Here is a 20,024-nt window from a genome sequence, read left to right on the forward strand (position 1 = left end):
TCATATAAATGGACTTAAATGGTGGCCACGGGTGGGGTTGGGGTCCACACCCGACCTGAGTCTACATGAAGGTCCAAATTGCTGCTGTTTTCAGTTCAATTTATATACTTGTTAACCACAAATGCACATCAAGTCTCCCAGGCCAGCAATAAAGTTGTGTGGAACCTTTATTAAGTTAAAAACAAATGTATGCTTTGTGATTGATGGCAAAGATACAAAGAGAGAGGCAAAGAGTGTCCACACAAATGAACAGCATGACCGAAATGCGACAATGAAAGAGCTGTGGTTGATTGAGAGAGAGAGAGAGTAAGATTAAGGGACAACATGCAGTGAGTGAGAGTAAAAGAAATCATATACAACATTTTCAAATATCTGTTCTAAAAACATGTTGAACATGTTGTTGTAGGCAAATCTAACGTATTCCGTATGTGTGAGTTGTGTTGATTTTTTTCCACCCTCAGCAACAGTAGTCATTATCGAGTACATAATTAAAGATGGTGGTTCATCACAAGCCGTTAAGTTATATTCTGGGGGAAAACTCTGCAATATCACTACTTTATAAGCTTACATTGCGTGTTAGTTCAGTTTGAGACTATGTCCCAAGAAAATGTCTGAGCTCACAGATGAAAATGGCTTATTTTCCACTACTGCTAATGGATATGACAAAGTGTTTTAGCTTATAGTTAAAAGAGCTATTCAGCTTATTTTTTCAGCGTGGAAGTAATGTGTGCCAGGCCCTTATGGACTTTATGGACTTATGGTAATAATGACCGAATAACAACGCACAGTAAATGATAAAACTGTTTGCACAACAAACCAGTGTTTTCATAATTAAGATAACACATTAAAATAATATCGGTAAGACACACTAGTTTGCGATTTCAAGCAGCTCATCCAGAACGCTGCTGCGAGAAATTCTGTCTAGAACCAGAAAATCTGAGCATATCACACCAGTCCTCAGGTCCTTACACTGGCTTCCAGTTATATTTAGGATTGATTTTAAGTGCTTTTACTCGTTTAAAAATCACTCAATGGCATAGGACCTAAATACATAGCAGGGGGGGTATATGTTCACTGAATATAAACCTAACAGACCACTCAGATCATTAGGATTCGAGTCAATTAAAAATACCAAGGGTTCACACAAAACAAAGGGAGTCCGTTTTTTTAGTTATCATGCCTCCCGCAGTAGAAATCAGCTTCCAGAAGAGATCAGATGTGCTAAAACATAAGCCACTTTTAAATCAAGACTCCAAACTCATCTGTTTAGCTGTGCATTTATTGAATGAGCACTGTGCAATGTCCGAACTGATTATCACTATATATTTTATTGTATAATCATTTTCTATTCTTAACTCTTAAATACATTTTAATCATTTTAAAATTCCTTGTTTTATTGTTGTATGATTATTTATTATTATTTTCTTTTCTTTTATGTAAAGCACTTTGAATTACCATTGTGTATTAAATGTGCTATATAAATAAACTTGCCTTGCCTTGCCCTAGCCTTGGAAGGTAGATTTTATTATTTTTGAGGTTGAAGTCCATATTGGCCATTTGTGTGCAAATGTTTTGCAACAGATCACGTGCATCCAGAAAAATGAACTTTGGCGGTTATATGAGGGATGTAAAGAAGCTGGAGAACAGAAATGTTCCCAGTGTGGGAGCAGAAGATAAGATCCTGTATCATGGCACTTTCCAAAAGCTTCCTCTCATAAATTTTTCAGTTAATATTTCTTTGTATTGAACTTCTCTTCTTCTAATATTTTAATAATCAAGCAAATAAACCAATTATTCAGCAACTGATGGTCTGGTAGCTGTTTTATTTTCTCTCTGTAGCTGTTTAGATTTGAGGATTATTGTGTTTATGGATTCCTTCCTGCTGCAGTTATCACACTCATAGTCAGGCAAACATGGAGATGCCCCTTTATGATTTATAAACAGTTATTAAATAATTCATATTTTAAATAATTTAGATAACACATTTATTCAGTACAAGGTTAAAAACAGTGAAAGCAAACATCATACAGACAAAAGTGCACATCAAAAATGAAGTGAAGTTGAATGAAAAACCTGTGTATGAAAAATCAGTGCAAACAGTGCAGTGTGGACTGCTGTCAAGACTCAAACCACAGAACAGAATTGTTAAAAAATAAATGTCTATAGACAATCTGTCTTGCAGGCAGCCTTTAGACAAATCAATACATTACTCTACCATTACTCATACCACTGATTTGGGAAAATGTTTTGTAACCTTATGAATAATTTAACTAACTAGTGGCAGGTAAATGAATGTTCTAAAGGCCAGTATAATTCAGAGTTTTACATAATTTAATGATAAGTGAAAACTTCTCAATTTAGTAAAACAGAATTTTTTTTTTTTTTTTTTTTTAAGCGGTTATATTGCCTAGCTAACTGACCAATTAAGCTGTCTATTGCTTGCAGAGATCACCAAAGTAGTCAAAAAATATGCTTATACTCTAGAAAAAAAAAGTCTTTTATTTTTTTCAAAAGATGGTTTCCACAGTAATGCCATAGAAGAACCATTTTTAGTTCCCTAATAAACTTTCAGTGAAAAGTTCTTAAAGAAACATAATTTTCTTAGTGTAAAAAAAAACAAACAAGCAAACAAAATAAATTTAATAATCTAAAGAACCCTTTTTGTTATAAATAACTTTTTGTGAAATGTAAAGGTTCCATGGATGTTGAAGGTCCTCATGAAAGAATCACTGCAAATGAATAACTTTTTGATGTTGTGTTGAGATGCATTTGCTTGATTTTGAATGTTGTGCCAATCAGTTGTTCTGCCAACAGTTGTTCATCCACCATGATGCAAAAATATATACGTGGCACTTTAACTTCCCTTTCTGCTTGGCCAAACTTGCAACCAATCCCCCACCCATGTTCTGTGCATTTGCTGTTCATTGTTTTTTTCTCTCTGTTTTCAAATCGCTGTATTATGACAAACCTTCCAAGCAGTCCTCAAAGGGGAGGTCCTAATGCGGTTTCATGGATTATTTCTGACTTATTTACACTTTTAAAGAGTTGGATTTTCATGGACAAAATTTAAAAGAACGAGTTGGATGTATGACGGAGTATTCTGTGCCAAACACACTCCCTCAGGGTTCGTATTAGTTTCTGAAAGGTTTATTTATTTATTTATTTATTTTTTTTGGAGTATGGCTCTGTATGACATCATAAAGGGTGCGAATTCCTTGTTTGGGCACCAGAGATGTAAAGAGTACCTGAAAAACCATACTTGAGTAAAAGTGCAGATACCTTACAGTGAAAATTACTCCATTACAAATTACAAGTCAAAAATTCCAAAACAACTTGATTTTAACAGTACTTAAGCTTTTTACTTATACTAAATATAGGCTCAAATATGCACTAGTCAAAGACATGACAGTGAAAAACTGTAACGTTGTGGAGAAGCAGAGACCAGAATCTATGTGTAGGTACTTAATATAAAAAAAATAGAACAAACAATAAACCAAAGGGATCAAAGAACAGAATGGCAGACAAACAGCCAACCATTACATTCAACAACTCACAAGAAATAAAGAAAAACTAGAGCTATACACAGAGGGCTAACAAGATAACAAGACACACCTGGGGAGACTAATTAAGGGCTACCAATGAACAAACAGACTACAAACTGACTACAAATATCACAGGAGACAGGGAATTACATAAAAGTCCAAATATATGTATATGTAACAAAAACAAGAAAGTTGATTTGTGAAGATGATTTGTAAGGAGAGCAATCACATTTATTTTCTAAAACCAAAATAAAACTGAGCACCTCGAAATTGCAAAAACAACAACAAAACTATATCCTTCAAAAAGGTCTCTTTAGTATAAACAAAATAATGTTAAGTAAAATTAAAAAGTCAAAGCCTTCTTGCACTGGATGTGCTGGTTTCGGCCTCATGTCCTCATCTCATATATAAAACACCTGTGATTCACAACTACTTGCTAAGGAACTCACACTCACATAAAGTAGCCTTGTTGACTAGTTTGGGTGAGTAAGGGCAAAACGCACAAGATTTAGTACTTTCAAAGCCCTGTAGTTGGCGATAACACTTGTTTTGAAGCAGAAATAAACTGCTGCAGAAATGCTAAGTGCCTTGCAAAATATAATGTGTATATTTTTTAAGGTAGTTGTAAATAATTCTATGTTTTGTTCCATGTAAATAGTGCCACTCAGATTTTCTACTGTTTTAACGTAATTTTAAATAATTCTATGTTTTGTGCCACTTAAATAGTCTCACGGCATCAAGAGGAAGCTGGAGGAGTGGCTATGAAAAGCAAAAGTGAAAGGATCTCAGAGCACTTAGATTTATATCGAAGCGCAACACAACAAGATATTAAAGATGGAGAACTACAAGTACGCTGTGTTTTTTGAGGCAGAGAATCTCTCTGATGCAGAACTAAGACAAATGCAAAAGTATTTTAAAATCAGGAGAAGGTCTGGAGGGGGAGAGTGTGAGATCAACAAAGTGGGTGACACCACTTACAAGATAAGTTTTATGGAAAGAGAAGGTAAGGTTGTTTTATTTATCTATCTATTTTTTTTGCACCATGTTATGATCAGTGCCATGCTTTTATCTTAATTAAGCTTTTTTATATTTTTTAAATTAAATGTAATATTTGTTTTTTATGTTTATAATTTATACTATTTATTATGTTGAATATTTGTTTTATTTGTTTTGGAAAGAGTACTAGAACGAAAGGATCACGTCATTAAAATAGAAGGACAAGAGGAGATCCATGTTTTATTAAGGTGTGAAAATGTTGTTGAAAGCAGCAAACAATCTAAAGAATCTCCAAATCAGGTAAGTGGCACAAAACAAACAACTGTTTTGCTTCTATTTATATACGTTCTGTGCCTTGTTTCCTGGTTGTACAAGATGGTCGAACCAGTTTTTCCAAAAGCAAAGAGAGAAACTCTCTGCGTAAAGTAAATACCATAGTTCTCTGAAATCACCTGATAGGGCTTGACAATAAGGATGGTCTGGGAAAAGACTGGGCAATAAACTATATCATATCAAGATTGCAATAAAATTTATTTCAATAATAACTGTGGCCTTTAGGTGCCTTTTAGTACACCCAGCTATGTACATCCTAATAAAAAAAATTTTATATCCTAATTAAAGGACAAAGGTGGGTGTTGGTGTATAGAAACACATAACTTAATTTCTTGTTACGCATCCGTATACATATATAAATACTTATAATTTCACTCCAAGCAAGACAGAATAAAGAGAAGTAAAGAAATGCACACAGACAAGGCAAGTTGTAAACCCTATAAATACTAATAAATAAATAAATAATAAAATAAAATAAAAAAACAATGCACACAATACTTCCCTTTACATATGCAAATAATCATACCATAAATTCATCAATCACCTAACGGGATACACTGCAATCAGAACAGTTCTGTGATAATCTTTAAGGGAATTACTGCACGTTGCACAATGCAATTGCTTTAAAAGGGATCCTGGAGTATAAATATAGTTGTTACAATCAATGACCAGTCAAAACAAAATGAAAAAAAAAAAATTCAGAAGAAAATAAAATACAATACCAAGGAAAACAAATTACAAAGAATATACGTGATAAAAATTGTGTATGTCCTCTCATGCCCTGCAATGAGCCTGCAGATATGGAAGTAAAAGAAAACATTGTCTGACAAACTCAGACAACCCTACAAATCAATAGAAAAAAGCATTGCACTTACATCTGATATTCACGAGAACATTAATACCTGCACAATACAGGGCTTGAATTTAACTTTTTACTTGCAGTGGTGCTTCCAATTAAAAAAAATACAAATTAGGAACACCCACTGAAAATTAAGAAGCACCACAACTACCAATTGGGCGGTTCCAATTACAAAGCACATGTATTATTTTTTTCTAGTATTAGTAAAATTAATCAACACTATGATTGGTTAAAGCTGCAGTCTGTAACTTTTTTTGGTTAACAATTATACAAAATAAATATTTGAGCAAGTACATAACCAGCCAGTGTTCAAAACGATCTCCTTAAGCCTGATTCACAACAGTAAGCTTGTAATAATGTGTTCTAATTTAAGTGGTACTGGTAGGTTTCGGCGGGAAAAACAATCATGCCGCCATTTGACTTTGCGTCATAACATCACGTCTGTAAACATGAAGTAGTCCCGGCCAGTAGGCTATCGTGATTTGTGTATGTGGATGCTACAGGTGGCAGATCATTTATAGCCTTTTCTCAAAGCAGCTAGAATAATTAAACATCATTTTAATGGTGGATTGTAATCCAGAAAGGATTATGTTTTAATGAAACACATGTAAGTGACTGAAAACAGATTGCATTCCAGTTTTAAATGTGCATCTGATTACAGATATGTGGGATTACACAAGATTTGTATTTCAGAGAGAACCAGTTCTAAGGAACATTAATTTGCTTTTTGGGTTAAAAGAACAATTTCTTTATATTAAATTTGAATGGCATGACAATTATATATTATGAAATCTACAGGTAACACTGATACACACTAGGCTACTAAATACACGTAGTCATGCAATGTTGATGTTGTAAACATTAACAATTTGAGAACAAAGTATAACTAATAATCATTTGCATGGTTTGATGTGATATGAGCTAAGCCAGGGGTCTCCAACCCTGCTCCTGGAGAGCTACCATCCTACAGATTTCAGCTTCAACCCCAATCAAACACACCTGAACCAACTAATCAAGGTGTTCAGGGCTACTTGATAATTACAGACAGGTGTGTTGGAGCAGGGTTGGAACTGAATTCTGCAGGACGGTAGCTCTCCAGGAGCAGGGTTGGAGATCCCTGAGCTAAGCGATTGTTAGATTTAATCAGCATTGGTAGCGCAATTTATTGTAGGCTAATGCTTTTTTTCCTCAGTTGGTCAAAACAAAAGTGGCAGACATGTTACTTACTTGTTCAGATGACAATATCCACTGGCTGACAGCATCAAAACATTAGATTCAACTGCGCTGAGGAACCGTGCTGATGCACAACCCACGTAAAGATGATAATTCCGCAAATAACTGCAATTGCACATTTCAAACAGAGATGGCGACAAAGAGACAAAACTTACAGACTGTAGATTTAAATAAACAAACCAGTTTGCTGGGTAAAATGAACCCAACATGAGTTCTGTCCTATATTTACCCAACCCTTGGAGTAAAAATAACCCAAATGGTGTTTTTTTAGACTGTAGCATGAACAGTTTCTGATTTAAATTAGAAGCAAAAACAGAATGGTCTGACTTTAGGTTTATGAAACTATAATGCTTAAAACAGAACTGAACAAAACAAAAACAACAGAACATCTAAATGAGAACGCAAATTCACTCTCTGACAGCAGGCGTAGCTTATGTTACACTAGCAGTTTAGCGTTCTCTTTCCTAAGTATGGATGATTTAATCATCGACATGCATATGATCTGAGCATCCTTAGTCTGCACTTTTTTCAACATTCTAGGTTGAAAATACCTTTTTGAACCGTTCTGGGGTCATTACATTAATCATTTGCATCACATCTTTAATGTTTTTTTGTTTTTGTTTTTAGAAATGTGCAAGTGCAAAAAGTGAAGAAAAGGTATTTAAACTGGACCATTATCTACTACGCTTCCTCAGTGAATGTAAAAAGCCACATTCAGATTTGGAAAAACATGTCTCTTTGAGCTCCAGCACCTTCAAGATCAACATTGACTCTGAAGAGTTGGTGGTGGTGAAGGACCCAGGAACTGAAGATGTTTATTCCCTGAAGAAATGGGAATTTGTAGTGGACGAAGCGATTGAGACTCTAAAGTCACGCTATATCATCCACTTTGAGGTCGAAAGCGACAAATCTGCGATTCTGGAAGAAAACTCTTTCCTTCAAAGTGATAACTTAAAAATATATTTTGAAGAATTAACATGTTTAGCTGTGGTGGTTGGAGAACGAAAAGAAGTGGAGAAGATTTTAACATTTCTAAGTGGCTTGCAGAACAAGCAGCAGGTTCAAAAAGAGTGTTGCGTGTCTGAGAAACAATTTAACCTCATCAAAGAGGAGTTTGAGCCATACGTAAAATCTAATTTACCTGCGCTTAAGATCACACAGGAACGAGCAGGCATTCTCCTAAAGGGTCCTGAGAAAGAGGTCCATGCAGGTGAAAATGAGCTTTTAAAATTAGCAAAAGGAATCAAAGAGAAGAGGATCCCATCTCATCATCCTCTTATGACCTTTTTGGAATCAAGTGGCGGTATACAGCACTTTCAAAACCGATTTCAGCAGAGCCTCCGCAGCCCGGTTATGCTCGAGACTTCAGGTTCAGATCTTCTTCTGTTGAGTCTGTCTGATGGAGCTTTAGAGGAGGCGGCTGCTGCCGTGCAGAGAGACTTGTGCTTGGAGACTGTGCGCCTGGAAAATGCTCAGAAATCTTCTGCATTTACTAAGCTGAAGGAGGATTTGAGCAAAGCCGTCAAGCAGGCCAATCACAAAAGTGTTAAAGTGGAGCTTAAATACCAGGATGAATCAACTCCTGACCCCAAGGTTCAGCTTGTGGGCTACGCTACTGAAGTCAGTAAGCTGAAGAACATGGTGCTGGAATACAAACAAAACCATCAGATCCATCATGTCTCCCTGCCTCTTCCCTGTCCAGAGATGGTAGAACACTTCTCTGAGATCTTGGCAATTGGCGGCATGAAGAAGAGCAGTGTGGAAATAAAGCCAACAAGTTCACCTTCCCCATGTGTCCACCTCACAGGACCTCGTTGTGAAGTTGAGAGTTTGAAGGACAGCCTTGAGTCATGCCTTCAGAGGCTTGCCACTAAACGATGTGAGGTGAAAGGACCTGGAGTTCAACAGATTTTTCAAAGTGAAGGTGCAAGGATCTTGCAATCTGTGAAGAACTCTTATATGGTTAGGATACTGCCTATTGATGATAAGCAGAAAAGAGGTAAAGTACCCAAATACATGAGCAGTCTCAGTCTACCATTTACGTCCGCATCTTCCCAAGACTCTCTGGTCTCTGACAAAGAGATAGACATTAACGTTGTGGTTGGTAGTCTTGAACAACAGCAGGTTAGCCTAAATTATATTTGTTTTAAATTACTTTGTATTTATATGTTATACATCTCAAACAGAACTGTTGAGTAACTTATGTGATTCATATAATTAATACAGGCAGATGTGTTTGTTGCGCCGATGATTCAAACAAACATGACCTCAACCTTGATTGGATCATCCCTGTTGAATAAAGCAGGACAGCAGCTTCAAAATAACTTCAACAATGCAAAGGGAAAGCACAAGCTTAAGCCTGGAGAAGTGTTGGAGGTGGATGCGACACCAGCGTTGGGATGCTCCAAGGTTTTCTTTGTGGAATGTGCACCGAAAGGAAACAAGCACAAAAGCGAAAAGGTATGACATTAAAAAAGGAGAAAATATTGAATGGATGGGATTTACAGAAACCAATAAATATAGTATTTATTTATTTTATTTATAATGCACTTTTCCAAAACCCAAAGCACAACAAACAATAGCAAATAAAATACAGAAGTACAAACATAATATAATACAAGGAAACTATAAGTCATAAAATAATTATTACAGTACAACACAACAGAGTACTAATCATGACAGTCTATGTGAGTAAGGGAAAATGAACATCCAGCCGGTTGTTATCACATGAATAACCCCCGACAGGGTAATCAGGGAACTGACACAAAGCATGATCTGCTTATTACACGGCTACTTGCCACATAAATAAATAATTAGACACAAAATATTGATTGGAGTTAAACTATATTTGAACGCAAAGCTTCTGTGAAGACAGCAGTTGCTAACAATCAAGTATTCCACAGAACCATGTAATAAGCAATTTTAAAAAGATGAGTTTTCAACTAGTTCTTGAAACTGGCTAATGTGGGAGCATTTCTAACAGTAAGAGGAAGAGCTTTCTATAACCTGGGTGTAGCAACAGAGAAAGCTCACTCCCCTATAGATTTAAATCTACAGGGAGGCTGCTGAAGAGTAAGAGAATCAACGAGAAGGCATTTACAGGATGACTTAATCACATATATAAGAAGGGGCTATTCCATGCATAGCTTTAAATTTTAGTGTGAGAGTTTTAAAAACAATATGCAAAGATTTAGTAGTTTTGCCATCAGTAATGTATTTTTTGATGTTGTGATTTTGTCTTAGGCGCTTCGCTCTGGACTTCGCAGAATTTTTGAGCTGTGTAAGCAGAACTCTTGGGGATCTGTTGCATTGCCAGTAATTGGACCTGGCATAGTGCTGTCAATACCGGTCAAAGACTCTGTTAATATTCTTACTCATGAGATCTGTGAATTTTTATCTGGACCCACTGGTTGTCTGGACACCATTTGTATCGCAATAATGGCTAATTATGCTCATTCTGAAGAGGTAAGCTATCTATATAACATATGTATTCAGTTTATTTCAGTGATCTCTATTCTTAACCCTATTTTGGAATTTTTTTTTGCAGATGTTCCAGACAGTCTGTGGGAATCTGAGTGCAAAAATGGTGGACAACACAGGGAAAGGCAAGAGAGATTTATTTATATATATAGATAAGCTCACTTACAGTACAGGTAAGATATAGTAACTTAGGAACATGCCACAGCACATTTTGACACTATGGCATATCAAAAGCATGATGCTGTGTGATAAAATGAAAAATAGTCAATGAGAAATGTCTAAATGACAATCAGAATAAGTCTAACTGGCCAATAGTGTTCATGCGCACAAAGGATTTGTTGTTGTGTATTGGAAATTCCTACATTTAACTAAACCTTCCAAAGTTTCTTACATCTGTACATGTCTTTATCTGTCACCACAGCTCTGTTTCAGTCACTGACCTCTGACCTTGATGAGATCATCATACCAGTAGATGGGATTGAACTCCATCTAGTGTTTGGAGACATCACTAATGAGACTACTGATGCCATCGTGAACACCACTGACTTTAAGGACTTCCAGACAGCTGGTATTCATGCAGATTTTGTAATTTAATAACCAAAACATTATTAATACACTATGTAAAACATAAGAGAGTGTTTAACCTGTCCATCACAGGAGTGTGTAAGGACATCCTTACTAAGGCAGGACCTCAAATCCAGGCTCAACTGACAGGCGGTAAGAAAAATAAAAATAAACTACTTTGTATATTTTGTTTTTTTTTTTTTTAGATTTTATTAAATATATTATTTTGTTTTTCGTTTTTGATTTTTGATTGATATTAATTATGTATGTATGTATTTTAAAGTAATTTTAACACAAAGTTTTATGGAATTGATAGACTTATCTATCAAATTTTACTTTCCCCGGAAACTAACCTAACCTAACCTGTTTAGCCTAACTAAAACAGGATTGCATGCCTTCATTAGAAACAGTTTGATTTTTGAAAATTTGAAGAAACTACATACACTAAACTGAGTCGGTTTGCAAGTATAGTTACAAATGCAGAAATTCTTTAGGCATTTTTAAAAAAATCTAATAAAATACAGAAAACCAAATGACACTTTAAAATAGATAAAGGATTTAATTAATGAAAAGTATACATGCAATATATCATCTAACACTATCCCTTACATATATTCTTCAGCTCAGGTAGCGAGCGGACAGATCTTCACGACCCCACCAGGAGGCTTCCCCTGTAAGACAATCATGCATGTTTGTGGAGAGAGAAACCCTGATGTTACCAAGACCTTGGCAAAAGAAATAGTGGTTCAATGTGAGCACGGCTTCTACAGGTCTGTGGCCATTCCTGCGATCTGTGCTGGTTAGTACCGTCATTGTTACTTGCATTGTGAAAAAAATTGATGTCTTGTAGTAGTAAGTAGTTTGTTTTATGTATTTTTACCCCATTTACTATCTCCTAAAACGATGAAGGTCTGTTTCCACCTCAGAGCAAAAAATACTGTAATTTGAAAATAAATGCTTATCTCATAATTTTAAGAATTGCAAGATATAAAGTTACATTTGCGAGATATAAACTATGAATTATGGGATAAACTCAGAATGGCAAGATCGAAACTCAATATTGTGAGATATAAACTCAAAATTGCAGGATAAACTAAAAACTGCAAGATATAATCTCGAAATTGCAGGATATAAAGTCAAAATTGCGAGACAAACTCAAAATTGAGTTATAAACTCAGAATTGCAAGATATAAACTCAAAATGGCTATATATCTTAAATCTGAATTATGAGATATAAACTCAGAATTGCAAGATATAAACTTAAAATTGCTAGACATAAACTAGGAATTATGAGATATAAATTCAGAATTGTGAGATATAAACTAGGAATTATGAGATATAAACTCAAAATGGATATACATAAAATCAGAATTATGAGATGTAAACTCAGAATTGCAAGATATAAACTAGGAATTATGAGATGTAAACTCAGAATTGTGAGATATAAACTCTAAATTGCAAGATATAAACTAGGAATTATTAAATATAAACTCAGAATTGTGAGATATAAACTCAAACTTGCTAGACATAAACTAGGAATTATGAGATATAAATTCAGAATGGCAAGATATAAAATCAGAATTATGAGATATAAACTCAGAATTGCGAGATATAAACTAAAAATGGCAAGATATAAACTAGGAATTATGAGATATAAACTCAGAATTCCGAGATGAACTTAGAATTGCAAGATATGGACTCAAAATTGCAAATGAATGAAATAGTAGGAATGTTTTGGCATCATAAATGGCCATGTCAAGGTTAATGTGTGGGCTCTGCAGGACAAGGAGGTTTGGATCCAAATGTGGTGGCCAAGTCCATTCTAGAGGGAGTAAAGGAAGGTGTTCAAGGAGCGAATCTTCAACGTCTCAAAAACATTCGGATCATTCTGCTGAAGATTAACGTTTTCCTGGCATTCAAAGCGGCAGCAAAGCAAATTTTTGGTAGTAATACACAGTTAACAGGTGAGAATGAATCTGCATAATGCAGAGGCACTTTTATTTCTTGCCCATCTCATGCATTATAGAAAATAATTCTTCAAAAATGTTTCAATATTTTTACAGTGTTAATTTTGCACATTCACATTTTTCAGCTCCAGCACCACTTGTACTTACCAGTGTAACCACCAGAGGACGCAATGCAACCAGTAATGGGCACAGTGGATCAACTAGATCAAGCAGATCACATTCCGTACCCTTACCAGTCGCTTTGGACTTGAGTTCTCTAGTGACATCTTTACCTGACACAGAGAGCACAGCAGCATTTCTAGTCATTGGCCACACCAATAATGATGTTTCTGATGCCTGCAGAGATCTTCAGCAGGCATATAAGGACCAGTGCTCCACACACACTTTCTTTGCTGATGAGATTGAACGCCTCACTCAAGAGGAGATGGACCAGCTGCTCTCTAAAGTGAATTCATTGCATCTGCAGATAGAACAGAGCAGTTCTGATGGATGGGTAGTAAAAGGGCAGAGGAACGGAGTGAATGAGGTGGTTAGACTGATACAAGATGCACTTCGCAGACAGGTGAGAATAATAATGAATTAACATTATAAATTATAAATTAAAAATAAATTAGCTCTACACACAAATGCCTCAGCACATAATGCATAGAATTTGCAAATAATATTCAATGCCGATAGCCTTGTGGGTAGCGCGCCGACATTGTGCTGTTGTATCTACACGTGTCCTGAGTTTGAGCCCTGGCTTGTGGACCTTTCCTGATCCTGACTTACAAACACACATACACTGCAACTGTATACTAATCATTTCATTGTTTTTCATTATTATTCATTTGCAAAGCCAAACATTTTATTTCTCCCAAACTCTAAGGTAAGAGAGAAGGACCAGACCTTCCTCTTCAGTCAGGTCACGTGGTGCATTCTGGGACCACGGGGCATTTGGCAGAAGGTACCAAAAGACGCGAATTATAAGCTTGAGAAAAGAGATGTGAAAGATGGAATTGAGGATGCACAGGGTGTGAAATGGACTGTGGATTTGCCAAAGATGGAGGCCACATCATGTGATTCAGGACAGGTGACCTATCTCAAACGACTGGAGAACTCTCCAGGTGAGAAACCGCTTTCCTAGTATATGAAAATATGACCCTGACTATGTTAAATATATATGTGATACTGTGACAGATACATAAGATCAAATCTTTGCCCAGTTGAAAACCACTGATCTACATCTATAATATAAACTGATACATAGTAATCCAGCTAAATCAAAACCCTCATTATTTTGCATTTCAGATTTCTCTTTGCCAATCTACTGGGACAACATGAGTCAGAGTGACCTCTTAAAAGTGATTGTCTTAGATCCATCATCTACAGAGTACAAGACTGTGAAGATGGGCTTCAAGACGACAGTCAAACAAACAGTGCTCAAGGTTTGACAGCTGATACCATCTTAGTGTGCTTAACGTGACAAACAATTGCAGGACATAAAAAAGGATTTTGAAAAACTACATAAACTCTTCATTCATATCTAGTTGTACTTTAGGATTAAAGTTATTCTAAAACAAGACTAGTGTGTTCACTACTCACTGCTTTGTGTGTGTACACTTGGATGGTTAAATGCAGAGTACAAATTCTGAGTATGTGACACCATACTTCACTTCACATCGTTTTCACTTTTCATTTTGTATGGCAGTACAGTCCTTATAGTTTGCTTCTATGACGAACAACAGATGTGAATCTGAAGTCCATCAAATATATTTGTACATGGCTGTTTGAGTGCAAATGTATTTCAACAGACGAGCGCATCCAGAACATGAATCTTCGGCGGTTATACGAGGCGCGTAAAAAAGAGCTGGAAAACAGAAATGGTCTTCTTGTGGGAGCAAGAGAGAAGAACCTTTATCACGGCACATCAGAGGTGTCCTGCTCATCCATCATGAAGTCAAAACTTAATCGCAATTTTGCAGGGCAAAATGGTAACTGCTTTTTTTATTATTATTTTAAAGGTTGGTTAAATTAGCAGTCCACCCGAAAATGGGAAATTCTGTCACTACCTTTGTTTGTGACACAATATACATTGTTTCAAACCTCTATGAACAGCTCTCGGCTAATTGTGGGACTATGACTGTCCAGGTCAAAAAAGTGACTAAATGCACCATAACAAAAGTGAAGTTCAGCTGACTCACTCATAGTCCTGTGAAGTCATGCATATAACTGTAAGGAGTGACAACCCCAACAATGAGTGACGACCAGAATGTAGGTTTGGGGGGGTGAACATTGGATGAACTTCCTCTTTATAGTTTAACAGTCTAGTAAACAGATTCCCAGTCAGTCACTGATGGTCTCGTTAATTGTTCAGTTTGCAGACTAAATGATAATGATTACTTTTATACCTTTCTCAGCCACCGTCTATGGACATGGGACGTACTTCGCTGTGAACGCAAGCTACTCTGCCCACCTACCTATGCAGTTCTGCAGCGACGGGAATCAGCTCATGTTTGTGGCTCGTGTGTGCTTACGGGTTATACACTCAGGGTCAGGGTGACATGAGGGCCAGCCCCCTGTGCGCGTGGCACCTGAGCCTCTATGACAGTGTGGGGGATAATATTCAAAATCCCTCCATGTTTGGGTTTCACGACTGCCAGGCTTATCCAGACTACCTCATCACATTCAAATGAACTTCTGCAAAACCAACTCTGGGCTTGAAATCCAGAGATTTTTAAACGGTTATTAGTTATTGTTAATCTTACATTTAAAATGTAATCATTTAAAGTGATACTGTTATGTAGAGGGTTTGATTTAGTTAGTTACCGATACTTTTTAGCTTTATGCCACAACAAACAATGCTCAGCGGATATGATGGTGTTTAAAACTAACCAGTTATGAATTCAAATTAGGCACGTTTAATGATAGCTAAATAAAAATGAGAGTTTTTTCAGGAAATCTTGAAACTTCACAAGAATTTATGAGCAGAAAATGTGCAATATCAATTCTGCCCTACAAAGGCCAAAAGACCTTAACTCGCTCGAGTGTGAAACTGAGTAAAAAATTACAGTTTTTTACAATTGTTCCTCCAAATTAATTATAGGTAGGACACTGGAAATTAACAATTAGATGTTTCAGTAATAAAAAATATCTACATAAAAAAATTGTGAGCTCAAACTTTATTTTACCCTTATTTTGAAGAGTTAATGTACTCTGCCTTTGCATCGTCTACAAAACATGAGAGTCACACCAAGGCAAAAGACAGTAACTAACACATTATCAATATTTGCTTGATGATTCACCATTTACCAAAATAGGTATTAATAACACCCTCTCTTACAAATTCTAGTGATCATGAGCTGTCTCATTATAGGACTATTGCATATAGTATGTGACAAAAAGGTTTTTTTTTTTTTTTTAGATCGTAACAAGCAGACTAAACGTAAAACATAGGGATACCGTGGATACCAAATGATTTGCTATACCAATAAACGTTAAAAGAATGCTAGGCCATAAGCATAATTGCCTTTTATATGATGATTTTATAAAATAGCCTAACCTACAAAGAATGACTTGTGGACTGATGTGAATGCCAACAAATGGGGATTAATGCTCGGGGGGAAGAATGCTTGTGGATTAACATCTTCGATGAGGTTCATCACCATGGATTGATTTTAATCGGGTTACAAGAAAGTTAGGATATGGATTTATTGCAAACTGTTAGTAGGCTACTGATTTTATGATTGATCATGCTAGCTACGGCTTTTCGAGTCCACACGCATCCAACTAGAAGTGATAGCCTGATGGAATAATCTGCATTACACCAAAGAAGAAAAAAAGTCTTTTTAAGGTATCCCCCCCCCCCCCCCACGATTACGTATTGCTGCCAAAGTATCTAGTCTTCACAGTGCTTTGTTATATGTGAGCTGTTTGATAGTAGATCTGCAATATATCTAACTCGTTTGTCTACACCGTCAATTAAAATTAGATTATAAACTTCATATTGACGTGTGGCTAAAACAAAGTCAAAAAGGGCATAAACTTCAATTTTGACCATTCTCGAACAAAGTGCAAAGAGCGGTGGTAACGGTAACTGGTGTATACAGGTGTTCTGCCTTGGTTTCTCCGGGGCTTTTCCGAAGCTGTTAAGGTTTGAGACGGACCCATTATTTTCTCGGAAAAAAAAACAATGACATTGACTCAAGATAACTATACCACATGATAAAGGATGTCTTGAATGTCCCAAAAAATATCAAGAAATAATGTTTCAACAAAAATCAAAAGTTACGGTCTTTTGCCTTTGCCACGGCATAATTGGCAAAGGTGGTCTGTAAGATTGACCAAATGATATTTAAATACTTGTGTGAGTCTCACATAGTTATGTCTGACCATAGAAAGATTATATTGTTGCTTCTTGTGCAAACCACAGAAGTGACATGCAATTATGGATACGTTTAGCTTCAGGGACAATCGATTCATCACTCAAGATAACCAGGGTTGTTAAAATTCATTTGACAGTATTCCAATACTTCCTTCTCAGTTCCCATGTCCGCTTCAGGGCCTGGCTATCAGGAGGACAACTGTTGATGTGTTTTTGTATGAAAGGAGTTTGCTCAATTTGCATACAGAGCTAGCAAATTCTTTCACTACATCAACCTGGGAAGTACTTCAGGAAAAATTATGACATAATACGACCTGTCTATATTGTAAAAATAAAACTAAATATTTATTTTCTTGTATTTTTTGTATTGCATTTCTACTTAATTCTAAATAATGTAGTTGAACACATAGATTCAGCCTGCTTTATTTAAGTTAGGGTTATTAGCTATACATATAAGGAATAAGAAATTTACCGATTACAAAATATTAAAATTCTCCCACTGACGTGCAGAACTTTGAAAAGTTTTTGCATTTCGAAAATCCATTTAACAGGACATCATTTTGGTTGACATTTTTGGCATCATGAATTGTGATTGGTTTCTGGTTTCCTGTCCTTAACACAAGCTCTTTGAGAGTCGCCAGTGAGTATACAAGAACTACTACAAAATAAAACCGTTTTTTGTTTTTAACTTGAACGACTGTAACGGGTGAGGTGTTAAATGAAGTAGTTCAAACCACTATAATTGCTGTCATACCCGATTGCGATGCAGATAAGCTGTCCTTTTTTACATACATGCTAAATCATAAACATCTAAAAGACATATGTTTTTGCAGATGCAGACGTCAAATAGACATCTCCATGATGTATGTGGGCGATCAGGGTATTGACTCACGCTTGTAATATGCTGTTCACGTTTGTCAGTCAAGCCATAAAACACGAATTATAAAACTAGTCCATGTGTGCATTAATAAGTAATTTAAGTTAACCTACTAAGTTAGTAAGTTATATGATGGCCCAAATTTGAGTTATTCACTGAAAATCTTCCCTATCATAGCATAGATATAGGTACACTCTTAAAAAAAAAAGGTGCTTCACGATGGCATAGAAGAACCTTTTTGTCTAAATGGTTCCAAAAAGAACCTTTAACATCTGAAGAACTTTTCTGTTTCACAAAAGTTTTTTTTTTTTTTCTTTTGTGGTGAAAGAAGGTTAAAGAACCTTTGACTGAATGTTTTTTTGTAGAACCAAAAATGGTTCTCTTGTGGCATCGCTGTGAAGAACCTTTTAAGCACCTTTATTTTCTAGAGTGTAGATGCCTCATTCAACAGCTCCAAGCACGTATAGACACATCTGCCAATAATTCACACAATTGTTTATCAAGTTTTTGTTTACTGAAATCTAAAATGAGCAACCCTGCTTGTTTTATTCTTGTCAAAAGTGAAATATGTCTACCCTGGCTAAAGCTGCATGCTCTATTGCGACACATCCAAAACTTTTAAACGTGTGAACGCATTATTTCAGAGCTTACATTTTCTTTTTATTCATCACACAAGCCTATATGTGGAAATAGAGTGTGCAAGTCTTATTTACTTATTTACTTACTATTTACTTGTGTGCTGGTTTAGAGCTGTGGGAAAACCACATATGGGTTGCAGACATAGGTGAGTTAACATGGGCAAGATTTAACTCAAGGGTGAATTATTGATTAACGTGGGTAAGGTAACAATGTTTCCACTGTGTTTAAATTACTTGTGTAGACACAGTGTGTAACTGTAATGATGTTGTTGAACAACGTTTTTTCTCATATTTAATCTGATCTCACAAGCCCTGTTGCCTTGATATGTCATCGTGGCCTTCCTGTTCTTTCAGTCTGGAGCTCTTCAACAAAACAAAGCAAGTAGGCAAGCCTGTGGCAAGCCTATACGTCTTTCAGTGGGAAGATGAAACTGCTGTGTGGCGAGGGGGCATGGGAAGGCATGGGAATAAAAAGTGATCTTTACACAATATTGTCTTTATGTACAATGTTAAAAATGGGCTGACGAGTGTTTAGTAAACACTGTAACTGAGCACTGCAAAGGAAACTCACAGAGTTTATTACTAGACACATAACCACCAGCAATATATATATACAGTAATTATATACAGAAAGGGTTATTTTTATACTCCCACCCTCCTGCACTGGAGCCCCACTCAAGGGGCACCTCCTTTTAGTCCGGACCATCAGTAAGGTGGTTGCTATGAACATAGAACCAGCCAAAATAGGTCCAGCATAGGAGACTCTTATGCATTAGAGGTTTCCACCTAACCTCGATCAGGTTGGAGAGCTGGTGGTTACAGGGGAATTAGGAAGGGGAGGATAAAAGCAGAAGTTAAAAATCCATAAAGGGAATGAGTAGATACCTCAGTATAACTCTTATTCAGACGAGAACGCTGCCTTGTCTGGATCACATCCCTTAGATTCTGCTTACCTCCTTGTGACCCACAATTCCTCTTACCCCTGTCCGCAGGTGGGGGAGGAGCGCGAGTCGCGACACTAGCCTTCTGTGCCCGTCTTTGATCCTCAGATCGAGACAGGCCAGGACCCCTATGTTGTTCGGGCTCAGACCTGGACCTTCGTGGAACGAAGGATCTGAAAGCAGCGGAGTGCGTCTTCTTCTCCCCGAACTTCTCGATCACCGTCTCAACGG

General features: G+C 36.4%; 1 protein-coding gene across 1 annotated transcript; it reads left to right on the forward strand.

Annotated features, from left to right (window-relative positions):
• The first annotated feature begins 4,293 nt into the window (after positions 1–4,293).
• Positions 4,294–15,651, forward strand: LOC109090802 (protein mono-ADP-ribosyltransferase PARP14-like). Its single transcript, XM_042754399.1, is given in 18 exon segments — positions 4,294–4,536; positions 4,538–4,550; positions 4,721–4,838; positions 7,591–9,087; positions 9,190–9,423; positions 10,207–10,428; positions 10,511–10,568; positions 10,865–11,011; positions 11,101–11,160; positions 11,630–11,806; positions 12,789–12,971; positions 13,100–13,536; positions 13,843–14,080; positions 14,265–14,401; positions 14,768–14,782; positions 14,785–14,947; positions 15,374–15,489; positions 15,491–15,651. Coding segments are annotated over 18 exon segments (4,134 nt in total). The 5' UTR covers positions 4,294–4,376; the 3' UTR covers positions 15,650–15,651.
• The last annotated feature ends 4,373 nt before the right edge of the window (positions 15,652–20,024 follow it).

The sequence above is a fragment of the Cyprinus carpio genome, unplaced genomic scaffold (assembly GCF_018340385.1).
Source record: "Cyprinus carpio isolate SPL01 unplaced genomic scaffold, ASM1834038v1 S000006510, whole genome shotgun sequence".
NCBI lineage: Eukaryota > Metazoa > Chordata > Actinopteri > Cypriniformes > Cyprinidae > Cyprinus > Cyprinus carpio.